At 39.1% G+C, this 22,086-nt stretch overlaps 1 protein-coding gene across 1 annotated transcript in view; it reads right to left on the bottom strand.

The window, feature by feature from the left end:
- The window catches only part of pde8a (phosphodiesterase 8A), a 58,034-nt gene that overhangs the window by 20,818 nt on the left and 15,130 nt on the right, over positions 1 to 22,086 (bottom strand). The window contains exons 2-8 of the mRNA XM_075479510.1: positions 7,880 to 7,936; positions 3,913 to 4,103; positions 2,627 to 2,683; positions 2,353 to 2,407; positions 2,050 to 2,138; positions 1,801 to 1,879; positions 1,353 to 1,493 (exon numbers count right to left, since the gene is read on the bottom strand). Of these exons, the coding sequence (XP_075335625.1) occupies positions 1,353 to 1,493; positions 1,801 to 1,879; positions 2,050 to 2,138; positions 2,353 to 2,407; positions 2,627 to 2,683; positions 3,913 to 4,103; positions 7,880 to 7,936 (669 nt within the window). The remainder of the gene's footprint in view (positions 1 to 1,352; positions 1,494 to 1,800; positions 1,880 to 2,049; positions 2,139 to 2,352; positions 2,408 to 2,626; positions 2,684 to 3,912; positions 4,104 to 7,879; positions 7,937 to 22,086) is intronic.

Here is a 22,086-nt window from a genome sequence, read left to right as displayed (position 1 = left end):
GCATCGACTAGCTACGGGGAGCGCTACTGGAGTCCAGTGCACCTGTTTCATGTCCCCCCCCCACCTGCAGACTGCTTTAGCAGCTTAAAAAAGACCCTTCCTGCTGTTAGCCTTTTTGGGACTGACCTTCGCACTCTGTGTTGTAAGATTACAGCACAGCCATCAACCGCTGTTCTTCTGCACATGAAACAGAGCTGCAGACTGAATGCATGTGCACGCATGTATGCATAGACACAGAGGCAGGAGCAGATAACTATGGCGCTTGCAGGAGTGTTCCAATTGTGAAGTGATAAGTCTACTGTCAGTACTGTGCAAAAGTCTTCAGTCACCACTCATTTCTTTATATATCTTGCCAGGAAACAGGAAACAGGTGCAGTGTTTTATTGAAACATGAGCAAAATTAAATGGAAATAGAGTATAAGGGGGAAAACAGAGATTCACAATTCTAACAAGCTTGGAAGTCAATTTTTTTGTAATTTCTTTAAGTAGTTTTCAGAAATAGTTCTTCAGGCTTCTTGAAGGATATTTTAAAGCTCTTCTGTTCTCTGTCAAGACGATCTTACACTGCTTAAAGTTGAGTTCTGGGCTCAGGGGAGGATTCATCGCTCCATAAGAACTGTTGCCACTGATTTTAAGTCCAGTTCTTGTGTCATTTGGCACAGCTTAGCCTTTTATCCCCGTTTCCCTTCCTTAACAATGGCTTCTTGACAGCCACCCTTCCATGAAGACCATTTCTGATGAGGCTTCAGCTAACAGATCAACCTAAGGTTCAAACGCATCCCTAAGGTCCTGTGTCAGGTGTTTGCTGGATTTCTTTTCATATTTCCTAAGGTAATCACTTTCAAATACTGATCATCTGTTATAGATTGACTGCACATCTTGCAGAGATATGCCAAGTTTTCAGTTATTGGCTCTTTAGGAATCACTTTTCTAGTGCAGGCTACCATATTTATTGGATTCAGCAAAGGAAAAATGTGCAAATTTTGTGTCTTTGCGATAGGCAAGTGACTAAAGATACCATTTAAAAATCTTTGCTAAGTTGTCTGTCATGTGTAGATACAACACTAGTTCATTCCTTGAGTTAGGTGCCTTATTTTTTATTTTTTTACTTGAAGGATTCATAGGTCAGTGTTAAGTGGCTTAGCAAACAATAAAACACATTCCTCTGAAAATGGACGGGCAAAGAAAATACAGCAAATGTCCAAAGAAAAACTTTCAAAGACCTTCAGAAAACCTGGAGGACTATTCCCACAGTACTGTGTATCTTAAATTGATATATTAAAGAGTAAATAATGTATTTGGCATGGGATGCATCTTATATATGACAGTATGATTTACTGAATGCATATTACCTTTCCTTTCCGTATACAGGAGTTTATTGTTTCAAGGAGATCAGGCTTATTCTTCTCACTTTTAGGCACTTCTATTATTTCCTTCCCTATTAGTTCGCCTTGTTGGTAGCCCATAATGGACTCATAGGCAGGATTCACATACTGTGAAGGAGAGGAAACAAAATTGTTCAGACTTACTCAGATGGTGCTCTACCCTGAGTTTAGTCACCGTTTACTGGTGACCTCTAAATAATAATGAGCCAAAAAAACGCATTTGCTTTCTACTAGATGAAGATGAAAATAGGATGAGAACACAGGCTACAGTGTTTGAGGTAATTCAATTGACAAGAAATACAAGTATCACAACTGAGATCTGCAATCACAAGACATGAACAGGCACTAAAACAAGAGAGGAGGACAGAGTGTGAGAATGACAAACTGCTGGGGGGGTGAGGTTATAAAAACCCACCTGAATAACTTGATCTTCAGAAGTGATCTCTATGGCGTCTTGGCTTTGTTCCAGCGCTGTGAAAATGGCATTGCCAGCCCTTGTGTGGAGAGACAACAGTGACAGAAACACTGTTAGCATATACAGCAGTGTCAAGATTCAAGACATTATAAAAGGCATTGAAAATGGCGTTAAATATCCACTCTCATATCTTTCTCTTAGTGCAAGAGGTTTAAAGCATTAAACTGTGCAACGATTTGCACAACTCACCTCAGTTTGAACTGTGCCAGCACCTCTCCATGCTCCAACTGTAGCAGCTCATTGTAGCAGGCCATCATATTGGCATTTTCCACATATCTCTGAGGATCAAAGCAGCATGGATCAATCAAAGACAACCAAAACCTGTTTTGTAGCACTGATTCATGCAGGGCCCACTCAACGAATCCATCTCCCAAATGTAATTTAACCTGGATTCTTGTTTTTCAGGGATCATCAACAGTTGTAATATAAATCTTATCAAAAGAAAAATGCATATACAGGCAGTTGTAGACACACTGTATACTGTAAGCTTACCCTATTAAAGCCGGCATTGATCAGCGGCATCACAGAGGCTTCCTCTCTGTCAGGCCTTGAAAAGGGAGCACATGTTAACACCAAAGCACCACATGACAAATGCTTGTTTAGAGAACATCAGGAGGTTGTTACATATGACAAGCTGCAGGCCTTAAGACTTTGACTAAATTCCTCTTTTTCTTTTTTTTTTTTCTGACCACACACTTAATCATTAGCTACCAAAAGAAAAACAGACAGCGAGAAAAAGATCAAGAAAAAGGAGAAAGCGACTTACCTTTTCACAACGGCGACTATCACAGTGTTTTCTGAAGAGTTGACCGCTCTAATTGACCTGAATGTAAACAGAGGGAGCCTTTTAGCCAGTGAGCAGGCTGGTGGAAAAGCCCATGGCATCAAATCAATGTATTTTCAGTTTTTCACGCTCCGATTCTCACAGGCAGGCAGAGCCCAGTGGTAAAGCTGTGAGCAGGCCTAGGCCTCTGAAAGAATGCAGTGTACAGGGCCACTCATCCGCCTGTGGTTTCCCCCAGCCAGTGGTCATAAAGGCCCTTTAGTTCCCTCATCGGAGCCTGTGCGTGTACACTGAACATATGGATTGGCCATAATGAATAGGGTTAACATACACACTGGGCAGGGCAAATGAATGTTTGTAAATGTGTTTTTGGTTTGGGTCAAGGCTAAAGATAGCGAGTGGTATGGGCAGGCACCGCTCATTTTTCAGTGACATGACTCCACTAGGTAGTATGCAATGAAGGCTAGGGAGTCCAGAATGAGCCGGATATTAACCCGCAAACACAGTCATAGGGACAAGTGTGGCCCAGTGTACTGTAACACATGGAAACTAGTGCCAGAGTTGGTCCTAATGAGATCATCTGGCCTGAATTACGTTATTAGCCTTAGATGAGAGTCTAGCAGAATTCAAATTCAGTTAAATTGCATCAGCGATCCAAAAGCCACAGCCTCAAGGGGGACACAAAGGAAAACTGGAGAAGCTCAATTAATTCAAAAACAGAAATCCCAATTTGATTAATTGTTTTTTTTTTCACATTTTAATTCAGCTCTAAGGCATGAGCATGCAAGGTCCTGCCACTATGAGAGTGTGAAAACTTTCTCCAGCAAGTCTAATCAGTTTGCAAAATGTAATGTAAAAGTGGTTAAACTAAAGAACTAAAAGTAATGCGAACAGCTGGAAACAGATGGTTAAAACTAGTTGATGAATGGGATAAAATGGTTTGAAAAAGTTGAGGTACAGACAGCTGAAATAGCAACAACAATTTGATCAGCGGCTGAGTAATGAATGAATGAATGGTTGCAGTGTTTAGTTTTCAGCTTCTCAGAGTGGTAGCTGTAGGAAGGAAAACTTGACCTTGCAGATCTTCCCACAAAACACTTCTTAACAATATCAACTTTTAGATCATTCAGTCTCGTTAAATGACTCCAGCTTTAAATCTGTGACAGGATGAAGGTTTACTTTAACAAAGGTTTCAGGCAGATAGAACTGCAAAACACTGCACCCACTTTGGAGTATTAAGTGCATTGATGATGGCAGTGCTTCCTTACCGGCACAGTGCTTCAGCGTCAAAGTGTCTGGAATGTCTGTGGTCAATGATGACGAGGTCGTGATGCTTCTCCAAGAAGCATTCAAGAGCCGACTCAGGTGTCCGCGCCATGCTACACCTGTAGTTGGCCTTCTCACACGCCCAGCAGAAGCCATTATTCTGACTATCCTCTTTGGCAAAAACTAAAAGTACCTGCAGGGGGAGAGATATTAAACACATGTCAAGCTGAGTTGCTTTTATTTCCAAATGACCTGTTGTAATTTCAGAATGATAATTAATTCTAATACTATACTGTTTCCACAAAAACATGTATCACAGGTGGACCAATCATTAAAAGGGACTCAAATCTAAATGAACAATGAGTGAAAAACAATTGTTTTATGCATAGTTAAGTCATGCTACGGTTGTAGCTCAACCAGCCCATTCATTTGGACTGTCCTCGTCTTTGTCCCAGGATATAATACAAGCTGGAGAAAGGAAATGATTTATTGACTGACGTGTGTCTGACATCACCAGGATACATGGTGATATGTCCCCTTTCAGATTATCGTTACTAGCCTTTTTCCAATCGGTCTATTACGTCACAGAGCAAAAACACTAAATTAACAATATAGCTTGCGGAAAATTAGCACCACGTTAGCACCAAGCTGGACATCTTTACAGCTCTGGTAATTTTTGCAACATTTTGTTTCTTTTTTTCGACATGGACACCGTCCCGTGTAGTTTTTCCACTATTGTTACCAGCTTCTCCTTCTTCTGTGTACCTGTTTTATTTGATCAATTCCAGGTCAAAGCCCAGGATGGGAACTGAGGAAGACGAGCTATTTTGTTGGTTTTGGTCCAACTGATTGTCTACATGGAGAACTTCCAACAAGATTATCTCAGTGTGTTAGTCAAACTTTGAAAAATTATATTTGGTAGGATTTCAGTCGTATCTTAAAAGTCTGGTTTTTGATGGACTAACAGAATAATCATCATGGAAATATCATGTAACGGCCCTGACAGAAGGAAGAAAAGAAAAAAAAAAAAACACAAAAAAAGCTCACATCAAGTCCAACGTAAACATGCAAAAAAGTATCAAATGCTTTAAAAGATACAGCAGGTTTGCTAGAATAACCTCCTCCAACAAAAAGGTGCACAAACTAGCTGTCCAACTGGCATCAAGAGAGTGTGGAACTCTGGCTGTGCTGTGTGTTAACAACCTGTGATACGCAGGACTATATAAACGTACGACTGTTGAGTTACACATGCATTACTTTATTTGTTTTTATGATCCACTAGTCAATGTACATCTAATGAACCCAAAGGCACTGATATACAAAGAGAAACCAATGGAACATGCTTATTCTTGACACTTCTGTATGAAAAAAAATTCACTTATTATATGTATAAAAAAAAAAAAAACTGAATGCTTAAAGACATGGCCTTGTGGTTTGCTTTGCCACAACCATAGTCACTTAAATTAAAATAAGTAAGAAATAATCACAATAAAACATAAGAAGACCACTGTGATTGTGTTTAGTAATGAGCTGATGATGAAAACTGATAAAGTTAATCACAACCAATGTGCCCCCACCCGTTTATAAAAGATTAATGTGACAAAAAAGATATAATAGAAAGACAGTAAAACTTGATTTTAAACCACAGTGTATAGAACAGCTCTGAGCTGTTGTCATTGTTGCATTCATGCTCATTTGCGCCTGTTGTCCTAATCAGCCTACAGCATGACCTCAGGCCTCAAGCGGACAGGCCCAGATTGATCAGGCTCAGCTCTAACTCTTGTGCGTCACAGATTTTATTGTCCGCTGCCATGATCTATGACACAATTAGTCGAGGTGGCCTTGACTGGCTGCAGCCCTCCCACAAGTCTGCCAAGGCTGTGGCTGAAAGTGCTCCTGCTACCGTCAAACCAGCCATTGAGAGTGCGCTCCCTCTCTGCCATCATACTTTCATGCAACCCCCTTACTTGCGTAAATACTGGACAGGAGATTTAGGCCCGCCTCCGTGAGCTGTGCTGCACTAAGAGTAGATTCATGAGTCACTCTCTTAAACAGACCTCATCGCCAACTGTTGGCAGGGAGCAGGATGAATGTAAAGAAAAGAAAGCTTGTTCTGCAGATTTAAGTTTGCATCATACCTGTAAAGTAGAATTAAGACATAAGAACCAGACTATTTTTTCTTTTTTTAAGAAAACTGCTAAAATGAGTTGTTGTGACAATTGTATTTATGATACAAACTGACCGTTGGCATGGCTTTACTCAAGTAAAACAACACACCCTGAGGCAGCAGCTGGGCAGTGGGCCCTTCTGTCTGAGAGAAGTGTTGCTAATGCAAACCATATTCCACATACTGTATGAACATTTTCCCTACAAGCAGCAATAAGTGCTCAGGTCATAAATACATCACCTCTGAGTCTTGCAACTATGTTTGGTACGCGCAGGGAATTAGATCAGAATTCCACATTGGGATGTTGGTAGAAAAGTCAACATTCCCGCCGAGGTGGAGGAACAGGGTAATTTAGGCCGAGATAAGGTTTTTTCAGATGTCTGTGCTGGGACTAGACAGATACGCCTTGCTCAGTTCAAACGCACCCAGTCGCAACTGAGAAAAAAAAAATCCATCTATCTAAAAGCACACTGAGGAAAAAATGCCTCTGAAGCAAGGCTCATGCTCTAAAGAAACAGATGGACATAGCAGAGAAAGTAGCAGAGACACAGACAGCAAGGAGGAGGGAAAAAAAAAAAAAAAAAAAAAAAAAAGAGTCTGACGAGGGTAGTGAGCATTTTGGCAGCGTCCGACCGCTCCGTCTAGAAAACATCATTGTTGAAAACAGAGAGGGCCCGGCCAGATCCTGTGAAGCCCGAGAAAAGAGAAGGAGTAGAGAGGAGGAGGGCATGACAGGATCAGCTGTGAGTGACAAAAACAGGAAGGGGATATCTCTCTACCTCGTTTTCCTTCTGTGGCCACACTGAAGCGCATCAGGCACTGAGGCCGAATCTGTGATACTCACACTGTACATGGCATTAGGTTAGCGGACTTCTAACGCTGCTTTTTTTCTTGAGCTTTACATCCCTAATGTTAAAATAAATTAAGTTTTACTTGCAATGACTGTGCAACTGATTGTTTTTTCTATGAAATGAAGACAAGGAAAAAAAAGAGAGAGAGTGAGAGAAAAAATAAACATGAATCGAAGATGAGTCCACACTTTTGGTGTGTCTAAACTGAAGTGTTCTCTTCACATCACAAACAAGAGCGGCACATTCTTGTGTTTGGAAGCAGTGAATGATTAGTATCGTGGCTTAAAAAACACATAGAACAGGACGATAACTATAACAGAAAATGATTCATTTTCAGCTCCGCAACATACACTTGAAACAAAGATAAAAAAAACTCCTTTTGAACAGTCTCAGAATGCCAGTGCAACCCAGACTTTTTAAAGTTTATACACAACAGCAGGGAGACAGGCCAAAGTAAGAGGCACACACTCTATAATGAACTACTGAACACCAGAGAATGTCCAGGCCACAGTGACGAAACTGGTCATCCTCTGTGCACTTCTTCCATAACGCCATTGTTCAATATGGTATGTCCTTGGTCTTAAATGTTTGGCCTCGTTTCTATGACAACCCAATGCTGCACTGCACACAATACGTCCATTAACAGTTTTGCCTCCCTCCTCTTATTTGAGTGTTTGCATGAGGATTTTCTCTTCAAGAGGTGTGGCATCTCTGAGAAATTCGAGATCAATTTTAACCACAAACAAAATGTTGTTTTGAAATACTAACCCATGACCAATGCTGCGAAATATTGACTTTCACACAGCGTTGACCTATATAGCTCAGCTAAAAGCCCATAAATGATACGGACACAAACGATCCACCGAAGCTCCTCTGCTGTTGCGTGGAAAGCCCTAATATTCGGTTACACTAGCATCACTCACTCAGATGTTTGGCATTGTTTTACGATACCTGAAGTGGGTCTTTAAATAACTTCATTGGTCCAAATTGCACCTCTGTTAATGTGGTCTGAAAGATAAGAAGAATACAAAAATTATGAACAACAACAACAACAAAATCATTTCACATTGTGATATTTTCTCAGTTATTTCATATTTGAACCAAATTAGGGTTCACACAGACCTCACTGCTGCTTGTGTAATCATAAAACCAAATTCAAACAAGTACTTTTTCTCTCCTTCTCTGATCTGATTAAACTCCCCAATGTAGAAAAGTAGCGATAACACTGTGCCACAAATTGAGCAATGTATTCAAAGACAAATTGTATAACCATGTTTTACAGTTGGGCTCTCAGAGGCTAGTAATGCGCTTTTTTATTTATTCATTTTTTTTCATTTTTTATTTTACAAACATCAGAATGAACCAAAGGTGGAATTAAGTACATTTTCTTATACAATTATAACATTATACAATTGAGATACTTGTGTCCATTTAAATGTGTTTTTACTCTACATTTATACTTCACAAGATTTCCATTTTCATCTATGCATTTAGCAGATGCTTTCATCCAAATAATTTACAATAAATATATTCATACAATAAATATATAATATACAATAAACAGCTACAGAGTTAAGAGGTAGCTAGAGGCAGAGTGCAAATGTTTAGGTTGGTAAAGTGCAGTTCAAATGCAGTACAGGGGGGTTGAGAGGAGAAGGAAGGGAATGATAAGTATAGTTAGTGGTTAGTTTGTTAAATATAGAGAAAAAGACCATGTATGTTGAAGTACTTCACTTACAGGTAAAGACACTAATTGCTTTACTAAAAGGTCTTAATACAATCAAAATGAGTAATATTGATCTTTTTACTACATCTTGTTGTCCTGGCATCCAAGTTACGAATGTAAACCACAAAGGTCATGTTTGTCATGTGACCATCTCCTGACAGCTCAGAGCAGTTTTGGTGGTACATAATGGGACCTAAACAATATTGGACAGATGGTTTTAATGTTGTCGCTGATTTAGGCCAAACTGATTATTTTCACCGTTTAAGTAAAAAAAAAACAAAGTGGTTGAACTTAACACTTTGCAGATTAGCACAACAGCAAAATGCCATTTAACCACCTCCATATTAATATTATTATCCAATAATATTAACTGAGTCTATGAACTTCAAATAAAAAAAGGGACTACTTTACAGTTCTTGAGACAGATGCAGCTCTTTTTGTCCTTCCTACTTACATAGTTTTACTATTGACAACCATGGAAAGTAACCACTTACATTCAGCGCTGCATTTATACACAGTTTGAGACATTTTCCTTTCCTTCTGGTGTAGTTTGCAGGCCAATTATGAGCTTGCAAAATAACTGAAGAAAATGCCCCACTTTTATCGGCTATAACTTTAATGCATCTTAAAGTCAAGATCCATAAATTACATCTACCCTTCGTCTCACATCACTCTCTGATTGAGTAAAATGAATGCCAGCAGTCTAGTCTTCTGACTTGTAATTCCACTGTACACCAGATTTTTGACAATTTAAAAACAATATTTCACACCAACAGGTTTTCAGCTCATTACAGTTCTCCTTCATGAGCTTACTCTTTTCTGTCTGCAAATAATTTAGCTTCCTTCCTGCTAAATAGAACCCAGCTCAGGGGTTAGTAACCATAGCAACCAAGCCCCTTGCGGGCCGCCATCCCTCTAGAATTCCTTTTCTCCGTAAACAATCTACACATGTGAGGGGGAATACAGGGAGGAATTTTAGAGCGTGCTGGGCTGCGGTAAATCACTTCTTGCTAAATTGTAAGCCTTTAAAAAGCTCCATGAAACAACAAAGAGGGAGGGGAAAAAAAGCTGATTAGCCTTTGGTTGTAACCAAATTGACGTCATCATGACACTAGGCTGTTTGTTGTAGTTGTCCACAAGCAAGGAGTATGGAATCAGGATGGCTACAAGCTGATTCTTTGTGATCATCTGATCTTTCACAGACACGAGGACCTGGTCGCATGATAGCCTCATGTGTGCTGGAGAGACTGCACGCATGTCAGTGTGTGCTGATAGATAATGAAAAGTAATATAAATGGAAATGATATGAACCTATTCTCCTCCAAGAGGGTTCAGCTAAACAAGACCTAGTCTCACATTGTCAGAGCTGATCTGAATTATTCTTACCACATGTCAGAACAAATAACTCTATCCTCAACTTTATTCATTTTGTTTTGAGTTGAGATTCAAACCACTCAGCTTTTTTCCATAGAGGTGACATGAAATACTCATTCTACAGACTATTTCTATGGAAATATCACAGATTCCAGTCATACAGAAGCAGACAACATATACAAATCACATCTCTGCTGTGATGCTGTGTGTTGGTGAACTAGTTGAGGTCAGACCCAAGACATGTGGAGTCCGGCCACAAAGCCTACAGCTAACTGCAGTCTAGCAAGAGCAGTGCAAAGCACTCCGTCTCCATCCAGGGAGACTTCCCTCTCTAAATGACAATGACACAACCAATCCAGCATCAGATGAGGTTGTGTAACTCATAGAGCCAGCCTACCACACACAAAATACACAACACACACAAATACAGAGCTAAGTCAGACTGCCAGCCTCTTCGGGCAACATATAGTACACACACACACACACACACACACACACACACATATTAATGAATCATTCAGCCAAGCATTTGCATCCCGCAAACATCATGCTGGCACTCAACCAGAGGCAAACAAAGCAGGGGAAGTGAGTGAGCAAGTAGGCCACGCAGGCGAGCTGTGCGGACATGGTGTGCATGCCTACGTAATCCCTGTCCCGCCCTCTATACGCTATAAGCTGCTGTGTTGTACCAGTCACACTGGGACAGCACTCTCTGCCTGTAAGTGTGTCTGTGTGAATGTTTTTTTTTTAGCATGTACAGAGCTACTTGTTAATGAGACAACAAGACAGTTGTGCAGCAGGGCATATGTAAATGTAGCCGAGCTCAGTGAACGAATAAATGATTTAAATGCACGGCAGTTAGTCTTGACTGATACTTCTTAGTAAAATCCTCTTGTGCTGATATGGTTTTATTCATGTAAAATTGCTACAAATAATGGCTGTTCGAATAATTACTCAGAGCATCAAAGTGAGGCATTAAGTTTTTGTTTCATACAATAAAGTACGCTGTATATCTCTATCAGGAAACTTATCCTTTCAATCATATTTCAACTTTGTAGTCTAACCTTTAGTTCGCTTTTGGTAGTGCTAAATAATCCCTCACTTGACTGAATTTCGGGCAAAGCAGTAAACCTTTTATTTTGCATAAAACACTACATATGAAGTCTGTGGCTGTACAGGAGAACTATAAAAAGGTTAAAAAAAAATTCATTTTGGCACACAAACTGGAGATAGATCCTGGATTCTTTTTGTTAAATCTCACATGTGCCTAATGCATTCCAGCAGAATCAATGACCCAATCTAGGTATGCAACCTTTGAATTGTATATGTCAATTTATTAAAAACAAGTCAATGTTGAATTCTGAGGATTGTACCATGTTCAAAGCACCCTATGATATCCATTTTCTCTATACAAGGTTTTCTGACATGACAGATTTAATGAAATTGTTTCATTTTGATGATCTCATCAATTTTTGATATTCAAAATTGTACGACCATCATAGCACATCAAACTCTGCAGTGAAATTGCTAAAACAGGCAGTGAAGTCTCATCCCTGTGAAAAACAGCACGATTTTATCCTGGCACTTTTGAAAGCTCGCATTGACATCCACACCCCGTTTGTAAGTTGTATGAAATGTTTTATATAGCCATAAAATCAGAGATTCTGTTTGAGCTGTAGAAACATTATTCTAGTAGAAGATCAAACTCAGTGGTGGGGTATACATTCTAAGAATAGACAGCACTGTCTGCATTTCTGAAACAGTGGCACTGTACAATACAAACAACATATTACCTCATTTATAGGGGTGTGCAAAATAATCATCATGACGATGCATCAGAGATTCTGTTTGAGCTGTAGAAACATTATTCTAGTAGAAGATCAAACTCAGTGGTGGGGTATACATTCTAAGAATAGACAGCACTGTCTGCATTTCTGAAACAGTGGCACTGTACAATACAAACAACATATTACCTCATTTATAGGGGTGTGCAAAATAATCATCATGACGATGCATCGCGATTCTAATTTTCGCGATCTACTGCATCGATTCTGGACGCCAAGTATCGATTATTTAAAATTATTTTTTTTTTTTATGCCTTTAATGATAGGACACATGCAATTGATGCATTTCGCTGCAAGGGATGTTTGCAATATATGTATATACTTTTTATAGTTTTATAAAGCCTATGCACTTTTTTTTGTCTGTACTGATCATCCCTATTTTGTTATTTAAGTTTTATAAATCCTATGCACTTTTTGTGATGAGTGTGTCCAGTAATAGTAATATTTGTGTCCAGTAATATTTGTTTTAATGGCAATACCTCCAAAAGTTGTTTCAATAAATACAGTTATGAATTGATTTGCTTTGAGTTATGTATCAATTGAAGACACAATCCAGATCATACACAGCCAGTCAGCCACTGGTAATGGCTGTATTTTTTTTTAAGTATGTTCAGTGAAAATATCGCAATGCATCGCGATGCATCGCAATAATTCAAGTATCGTGATGCATCGTGATAGAATCGCATCGTGGCATGTGAATCGTGATTCGCATCGAATCGTGACTTCTTTGCCAATACCCACCCCTACTCATTTATGTGTTTGAAATTGCTTTACATAGCGGTGCACAAGTTGGGGATAAAAGGGGGCCAATCCAGAAGGCAAAAACACATTTTCAAAGTAACTACTGGTGAGTTGGCCTTAAAAAAAAATGGTGCTGAAATAAATCAAACTGTGCTTATAACAGGCAAAAACTTTTCACGATGATTGTCCTGCTGAAGCGCATTGGCCCCTCATCACTCTACACAGGTACATGTAGTGATTAGCTTTTAACAAACCATACATACATACATCTCAAATCTTTTTAGTTGGTATTTGGAAATAAACACCATATACATAAAATAGTTCTAAAATGCAACTTAAGTTTACACCTAACTTGTTCATTTGTGTTTACCCTTTATTCAAAGTTATAGTTTGTGCAAATAACAAAGATCAATAAGAATATTATTATTAAACTAAAAAGGATTTCTAAATTTATGTGGTATCCAATTAATTTGCTAAATAAATGACCATGTTGTCATCACTTTGGTAAAAAACATTTACTGTTATTTGTCCTTCTACATTAGAAAACAGCTATATTACTGCCATAAAACACATGTAGAAGAAGAGTACCGTTCTGAGAGTCACCAAGAAGAAGAAAGTCGAAGAATCTATCAGTTTCCCCTATTGATGCCGATGAAGAAAAAAGGTCTTTGATTGACCAAGTTACTCGTTTTCTCCTGTACAGATAAATTAGCCTACACATTTGTTACTAGATCTTGAGCTGAGACTGTTGTCACCTCCAACTTGACAGCAAGATGTTAATGAATGTTACAAACAGTTCCTTTAACATACACAAATACAAAGAAAATTATTTCAATCGTCCTCATCGACAAACTCCATTGCATTAGGAAATTAAATTAATTACATACCAGCAACACGCTTGAAAAAAAGTTCTGAGAGAGGCAAACACAGAAATTAACAGAAATAAAAGTAACATCACTGGGGATGATACAACAATCAGCATATTAATTGATGATGGGGGAGGGTGCCGGGAATGGTTATACGAGGAGCATCCACCAAAGGCTTAGTCTTTCCAAGCAAGGATGGGTTGTGGATCACTACTTTGCACCAAACCAAAAAGAGAATCAACAATTAGTTTGCAATAATTCTCAATGCAATATTGGTAAGAACTTTGCTTTTTCAACATCTACAGAGCATAATGTTGTGAATAGAGTCATGGGAAAACTCAGTGTATAAAAGCGAAGGTTAGAAACAACCGTTCGATGCGTGTGACCTTCAAATCATCAGGAGGCACTACATGAGAAACCAAAATGCCACCATCATCAACATAACCACATGAGCTTGTAAGTACCTTGAAAAACCCTTTTCACTCAACATAATCCTCTTCTGCTCCTTGAAACGTAACTCAAAACTATGATTTGAAAGGTGGAAATTCATACATCAACTGAAATGCCAAACGAGTTCTCTGGGTACAAGCTCATCTCAGATGGACAGAGAGAAAGTGAGCAAAGGTTTTGTTGTCAGATTAGTTTATTTTTCAGCCGTTTTGGGGTCTGACTTCATGTGCCAAAATAAGAAAGATCATCCAGGATGTTATCAGAGAAAGGTACAAAAGCCAGCACTTGTGATGGTATGGGGATGCATCAGTGCATAAGGCATTGACAGCTTGCACATGTGTGAAGGAACCATTGATGCAGAGGCATATATTGAAATTCTCAAGAACATACGCTACCCATCAAGGTGAAGTCTTTTCCTGGGAGGTCTGTGGTAGCAAGATATTGCAAAACCTCATTCTGCATGACTTACAACAGAGTGGCTCCATAGACACAGAATGTGTGCTTTGAGTGGACTGCCTGTAGTCCTGATCTTGTTGAAAATCTATGATGATCTGGGATCCTTCATGAGGAAGAAAGTCAGACACTGGTCAATAGACTGCTGAGCAGCAGAAATCTTATATTCAGCAAAAATGGACACAGATTCCTCTTGCACAACTGTAACAATTAATATTCTTTGTTCCCAATTATCTAAAAATTGTGATTAAAAGAAAGTGGCCAGCCAACCAATCTTCACATTTTTTTTTATCTGGGACTTGGAAAAGGCTTATGACAGTATCCCTTGAGGTGTCCTGTGGAAGGTGCTTTGGGAGTATGGGGTATTGGGCCCTTTACCAAGGGCCATTTGCTCCCTGTACAACCAGACTGAGAACTTGGTTCATAGTGCTAGGATTCAGTCAGACTTTTTCAGGACATGTTAGACTCTGCCAGGAGTGCCCATTTTAACTAAAATTTCTAGGCCTAGCCAAGGGCTGGAGGGCTTCCAGTTCAGTTGGCTTATGGTTGCATCTTTCTTTTCTACAGAAGATATGGTCCACATGACTTCATCCAGTGGAGATGTCAAGCAGGCACTGAGACAGTTTGCAGCCAAGTGTGTAGCAACTGGGATAAGAATTAGCTGCTCCAAGTCTGAGGCCATGGTCCTCAGTCTAAAAAGGGTGGTATGCCCACTAAAAGTTGCGGTGAACAACTGCCTCAAAGGGAGAGGTTTTAATATCTGAAGGTCTTGTTAACAAAAGGAGTAAGACCTTACCCTTAGGGCTTAACCTTAGAGATAGCGTGATGAGCTTCATCAGCTCAGAGTGGGGCTCAGAGTAGATTATCTGCACTTCTGCATCAAATGGAGCCAGTTGAGGTGGTCTGGGCATCTGGTCTATATACCTTTAGGACACCTCCGAGAGGTAGTGTTCCATACATGTTCCACCAGGCCTTGAGTTAGACCCAGGACTCGCTGGTGACATTAGGTTTCTTTGACATTATATCACTTGGAAAAGCCTCAATGTCCCTCTGAAAGAGCTAGAGGTGGCTGTGGAGATGGAGGTCTAGGTATTCGCTGCACAGACTGCTGCACCACGACCCGCATGGATGTATGGATAGATAAAACAAAGTGTTATGAACACAACGGTAAATATGTCTCCCATCACATCACATCACATTCGTTGTACTTGTGTCTCTTAAATTAAAAGCTGTAGGGGCACAGTATAGCTCAATTGATTAAGCTGGCGGCCCATGGACAGAGCCTGCAGTTCCTCTATACAGCTGGCCCAAGTTCAAATCCCAGACTGGGGCCCTTTGCTGCATGGCTTACTCCACTCTCTCTGCCCCCTTTCCAGTCTAACTACTTTTGAATAAAGGCCACTAACACCCAAAAAAAAAAACTATTCAAATCAAAGGTTGTTGCATTTTAGAAAACCTCTCAGCTTTTCAAGGAAATGGGATTTGTAATCGGGACCTTTCTACATGATTAATTAAATCCTATGCTGATGCCAACTTTCATGACATTCCTTCATATGAGTACGCCTGTGCTCTCCTTTCCATGCATATCAGATATGTAAACCAATCTCTATGGAACTTATTGGAATAATTTACAGTCAGGAATGCAGAGGTACTAAAACTAGAGTCAGCAACACACAGTGACTTAAGAAATGTAGCTCCCAAAATAATTCAGCAAATTTAATTATTTTGTATCACTAACATGTTGGCTCAGTTTGTATCTTTGGTTATACCAATTCAACCTAAACCTAAAACCTAAGTCTTTGGGCCCTTTTGGTGTAGGATGTCTCAGGACAGTTGCATGCTATACTCAGCTTTAGCCTCCACTCTATTAAAAATTCAAATCACAAGCTGGAGTACACACTGATGATTTACTGAAGCTCCTTGGAAAGCGAAAGCTTCAAAAATACTCATGTCATGTGATATTACACCTTTCTTGCTTGTTCAGGCCGATCTGACCAAACCAGAGTAGATACGTGTCTACATTCATCATAAGCAGCATGCAGAACAGCCTGCAGTCTCCTGCTACTCTCATTCGACACACCTAATGTATTTACATAGTGAAGTTGCCTCTGACCCTATATCCTGCTCCCAATGTATCCGGCCCTATAGATCTCCTCCTCATCCTTCTCCTCTCGTCCAGCCTGCCAGCTCCTCTGTCTCGTACTCATAGACTCACATACACACACTACACCATACACAGTGGGAGAGTGGCTTTCCACTAAAGTGAAAAACAGGAAATTGGATGACATTGTTCGGTGCGCCGACGTCAGCAGTGAGAGATAGAAAGAGTAAACAGCTTCCTCCACCCTAGTGCTGGGACCAGGATTCAGGGAATCTTGGGATGCCTGCAATGCTCTTGATTCCCAGGAATATGTGCACAGTCTACCAATTCTCTAACAACCTCCAGATCTCTGCCTTTGACACAGTCCTTTCAGAAAAACCCGCCCTCTTTCCCTACCCTGACACCACTTCTTTACTTCAGGAGCGACTCCCTCCTTAAAACTTCTCTACATGAGGTAAAATAGAACATCATATGCTCACCCCATACTCAGGCAACATTAGGCAAGATCAGCGTTTCTTACCTACAATAAATGGTGTTCACATAACTAGTGGTGCGTGTGTTTGTGTGCTTTATGTGCGTTTTCCAGTCTAAAAGTGTGAATCAAATGGAGATGAATCAATGTTCTTGATTAGGTCTGATTAAGGCTACCAGTCGCAGCCACAGGTGTGGATGCACACTCTGTCCCAGACAGAAAGAGAGGCAGACAGGCAGACACGCTAGCTCTCACACACACTGAGCTAAGTGATGAGCTAAATGCCACAGAGCGACACATCAGCCTCAGCACATGCTGAGCCACTCAGATAGCACTGCTAGCGACCCATGCTGTGTGTGTTATCTCAAAGAGAATAATTCACTTTCATGTGTGGACACTTGAATTGGCTTCCAATAGATGTGAACTACAACAATAGAGTTTCAAACCTGTTACCACAAAGGAATCAATGACCAACGTGTAGCACAGCAAAAACAAATCAATTTCAACAGTTTTAGATTAGGAGCCATGGTTTCCTATTCGAAAGAAAAAATACCAAAATATATACACTTACAATACTTCCTGTCCAGTGACAGCCATGTGACTTCAAACATGAAAGACCATTTCCATTTCCACTTTTACTGTATTACTTTTTTATGTTTTAATTTTTGTATCGGAAGTAAAAATTAAATATTTTGAGTGACTCAAAAGAAATGTCTTAACTGAACTCTCTCTTTACAGCATCAGTAAACTAAACTATGTCTGTTTATGATAGCTGTTGTTGACAGAACTGCAAAGCTCAAGTAAATGAAAATGATTGCTTCTGTAACACACAAACAATGGGATTGATGCGATTATACATTTTTTAAATTAACTTAACAATTAAGTGTCGATTCATTGCTTACTTCCTGAGAAACCATTTAAAAAACATTAAAATTTTGGAGAAAACAAAGTAATTGATGAAAATAGATAGATAATATAGATGAGAACATAGTCTTATCTTAGCTCTTGTTTTGATTACAATTTGCTTTTCAAAAACAATCTAACAGTAATAAAGATTATTTTATCAAGGACTAAAGCGTGCACAAAATTTCAGTTTTGTTGACATTGTTAATATTTAGCTTCATTGTAAACCAATAATTTAAAAAGCACCAACTGCAATGGAAACACTTCGACAGACCCTCAAAAAAACTGTACATAAAATTACTACAGTATTAAATTAAAAATGAATTATAGTACTCCTGAAATTACTTTTCTGTAACTGTAGAGTGAATCAAATGCGCCCTTATTTAATAATCTTTGCTTCTGGGTCCGGTGACGTCGATGAACAGGTGTATATAAATGTACAGATTCATTTTGTTTGAAATGATATATCAGCATGGATTTCATGGTACCTTTTTTCCAAATACTGCAAATCATATCTTTCACAGGCATAGAACTTAACACACAAAATTATTAGTTCACTGCGTAAGTACTGTGGGAGTCACAACTCCACAGATCAAAACCAATATAGCTATATAATAAGTGCTTGAGCGACTACGAGAAAGACGAATGAAAACCTATGTTTGACTGCCAATGACCTTCAGGAAGATTCAGCAGACTCCGGAGTGCATGGTAGTGTGCTTTTCTACAGTGCAGCTACCTACAATAATTTGACCTTCATGGATGCGTCACAGGAACGAACCTTTCCTGTATCCTCATCACAGCCAGGAGTCATTTCATCACTACTGGCGAAAATGAAGTGAACATTTACACAAGTTTGATGCATGTTGGAAACAAGTACCAAGGCCGAATTCAGCAAAGGTTGCAGAATTTCATGAAAAGAGCATCTCTCTAACACCTAAGCACGGGGTAGAGGGATCATGTTTGGGGCTTTTGTTATAGCTAGTGACAAGCGAAAGATTTCACTGAGAGAGGGAAGGATCCAATTAAATCTATGAGGAAACATCACACTGTAAAAATGAAAAAAATAAATAAATAATAAAAAAAAAAATTCTACTTTTCATTCTACTTGTCATTTTATACTACTGTAGTAAAATTTGATTTAATTTATCTATTTTTTTTTAACTTATATTTTGTATACAAAATATTTATGTGAAACTATTTGTTTTTGTGTCTCATGCGGGCATCTTGACCAGATCTCACTGGGAGAGGAGATCTTAAATAACAACAGGACTTTCCTGGATAAAGAAAGGGCAAATAAAAAGCAGCAGAACAACAATATTAAACACACCACAAAATCCACATTGGATGACCTAAATAGGCTCAAACTAAAAGATTTTGCCCTCTTAAGTCCCCCAACCTTCACATCATAAATGTGTGAATGGACCTCAAAGAGCACTGCGTGCAAAAAAGTCTAAGAATCTCACAGCATGAGAGGCATATTGCAGGAAGAATAAATCAAAATTCTCCAAACAAGAACTGAAAGACTTTTAGTAGCTGTGTTTACAAGCTGTGATATTTGCCAAAGGGAGTACTTGTAAGCTTCTGCTTCAGGCTCTTTTCTTTTTCTGCTACTATAAGTGTGTAAAAGATGGAAATAAGATTAAATATTACTTTAAAAAGGAAATAATCAAGAACTCTGTCGCTCTTTTTACTTTTGGCAATCAATTTATAGAAATTTTACCGCAGGTACCCAAACTTCTGCACGCCACCGTACATGCAGGTGCTTGACAAGAAAAACTGCAGTGTGTCCTTGTGAACTTGAGTTTGTTATGTAAACATTATTGTCTCTTGCCTAAAACTGTAGAAAAGAACAGAGAAATCAGCGCCGAACACCGTAACGTGTATGAACATCATATATTCATTTAACAAGTAAATGTAGCTGCTGTTCATAAAAACAACTGCAACCATGTGTATCCTGGCTCTGTCCACATGTCTTATCCATGATGAACAAGCCCACAGTCAGCCAGGCAGAAGACTTTAGTTGAGTCACCGGCATGGCTGAGGGAAACTAGGCCACCGTGGATCGGTTTGTCCCAGAACATCGTTGCTCTCTCTGTGCTGCTATCTCTGTCTCTCCCTGTCTGAGAGAATGCACTGCAGATGAAAAAGCAACCCTGGCACAAACACTGCCGGGATATCATGCTTTTAAAGAAATGTTATCTTTTTACAGTGTAAAACCTGACGTTTATAATTCATCACATATCTCAGGTTTTTTTTTCTTGTTATTCAGTTTGTCAGAGAGATTAGATTAATCATTTTCCCTTTTTTCATTTAATTCGAGAATTGTTAAACTGCGTGCACAACATAACTGGCTAGAGGAAATGACTATGCATTTTAAATGAACTTGTGTATATTTCATCTTAATTTACTCTCGTCTTTTAATGCTCGCTATCGTTCCAACAGGCACCCTGCCCTGCATAATCACATGTATTTAAAAGGCAGGAAAGTCACAATATGAAAATGCAACTGTTTAAACTGTTTAGTAACCATGTATCAAATGTATATTTATCACCTAACATAATAAAGGGTGCTTTTTATTTCTTAACTGTCTTCTCACACTCTCTCAAATAATTTAAAATGAAGTACAGTAATATAGATGCAATAAACAAAGTAAAAGTCAAGCAGGGAAAAGTCACCATGGTGACATGATCAAGCATGATGAGAAAAAAAACAAAAAACTTTTTTGCTCATTTTAGCACACTTCACTTAGCAATGACTACATATTTGGGGACAAACCCAAAACAAGAAAGAAACAGAGAAACCTGAGATTCACTATGTTGCCAAAAGTATTCGCTCATCTGCCTTTACACGCGTATGAATTGAAGTGGCATCCCATCCTTAATCCATAGGGTTTAACATGACGTCGGCCCACCCTTTGCAGCTATAACAGATCCAACTCTTCTGGGCAAGCTTTCCACAAGGTTTAGGAGTGCGTTTATGGGAATTTTTGACCATTCTTCCAGAAGCACATTTGTGAGGTCAGACACTGATGTTGGACAAGAAGGCCTGGCTCGCAGTCTTCGCTCCAACTCATCCCAAACAAAGCTGTTCTATCGGGTTGAGCTCTCTACACACTGTTCTTGAGCAAATCTGAAGGTCACATGAAGTTTGGGGGTCTGTAGCGATTGACTCTGAAATAAGTTGGCGACCTCCGCGCACTATGCGCCTCAGCATCTGCTGTCATTTTACGTGGCCTACCACTTACCAGGCTGGAATTCATTGAGCGCCTGAGAGCGACCCATTATTTCACAAATGTTTGTAGAAGCAGTCTGCATGCCTGGCTGCTTGAATTTATAAACCTGTGGCCATGGAAGTGATTGGAACACCTGAATTTAATTATTTGGATGGGTGAGTGAATACAATAAAGTGGATATTGACTGTAGGAGACAAATGGATTTGAATATCTCAAATCCATGAAATAAATTGCAAAACTCTGATGGTCACTTGAACAAATTCTGTGGAAGATTGGAAAAACAATCAATTGTTACCTGTCAAATATGCACCCAAATATAATCATGACAAGTCACGTTTCAGCTATAAAAACCCCCGTAGTATGACCAGACACAATAATTATCCATTTAAAGTAAACACATCATTAAATATCAGGCAAACAAAGTTTTTTGCTTATGGGAATGTCTCTTTGCTCTTTTGATTTTAAAGTTCAAAATGTTACATCTTTGTCAATTATGGCCATTTAAAAATTTCTATTAAAAAATTACAAAAAAATTTTTTTTTTTAATTAATTCAACCGTAGCTTACATGTTACATGCACAAATGTCCTTGGTTCCAAAGGTCCTAACATTTGTGGCGCTATCACGTGGGAGGTTGACTGCCCCAAATCTGTGTGCCAAAATGTGAACCTTTTTATTGTAGGATTCTGGAGGCTGCCATAGACCAGCAGTGACAAAGTGTAAGACAAATGGATGACTTCTCAGCCTCTCTTCTTCGCGGCCTTCAAAAGAATCATAACCGCACAGGTTACTTAGTGTCACTTTTAAAAAACAAAACGTATTAAATGCCGTATACGAGAAGACAATCAGAGAACACCTTTAATCTTAGGATGCACTACTGGGGAGATTCTTACTGGCTATTCAAAATGAAATAATTATGCAAGTGATAATGATATTTAAAAATTCATTTAAAATAATCTCGCATAAATAAATAACCAGCACAATTTCCAAGACTTAAA

The sequence above is a fragment of the Odontesthes bonariensis genome, chromosome 1 (assembly GCF_027942865.1).
Source record: "Odontesthes bonariensis isolate fOdoBon6 chromosome 1, fOdoBon6.hap1, whole genome shotgun sequence".
Taxonomy (NCBI): domain Eukaryota; kingdom Metazoa; phylum Chordata; class Actinopteri; order Atheriniformes; family Atherinopsidae; genus Odontesthes; species Odontesthes bonariensis.
This window is presented reverse-complemented; position numbering and strand designations above follow the sequence as displayed.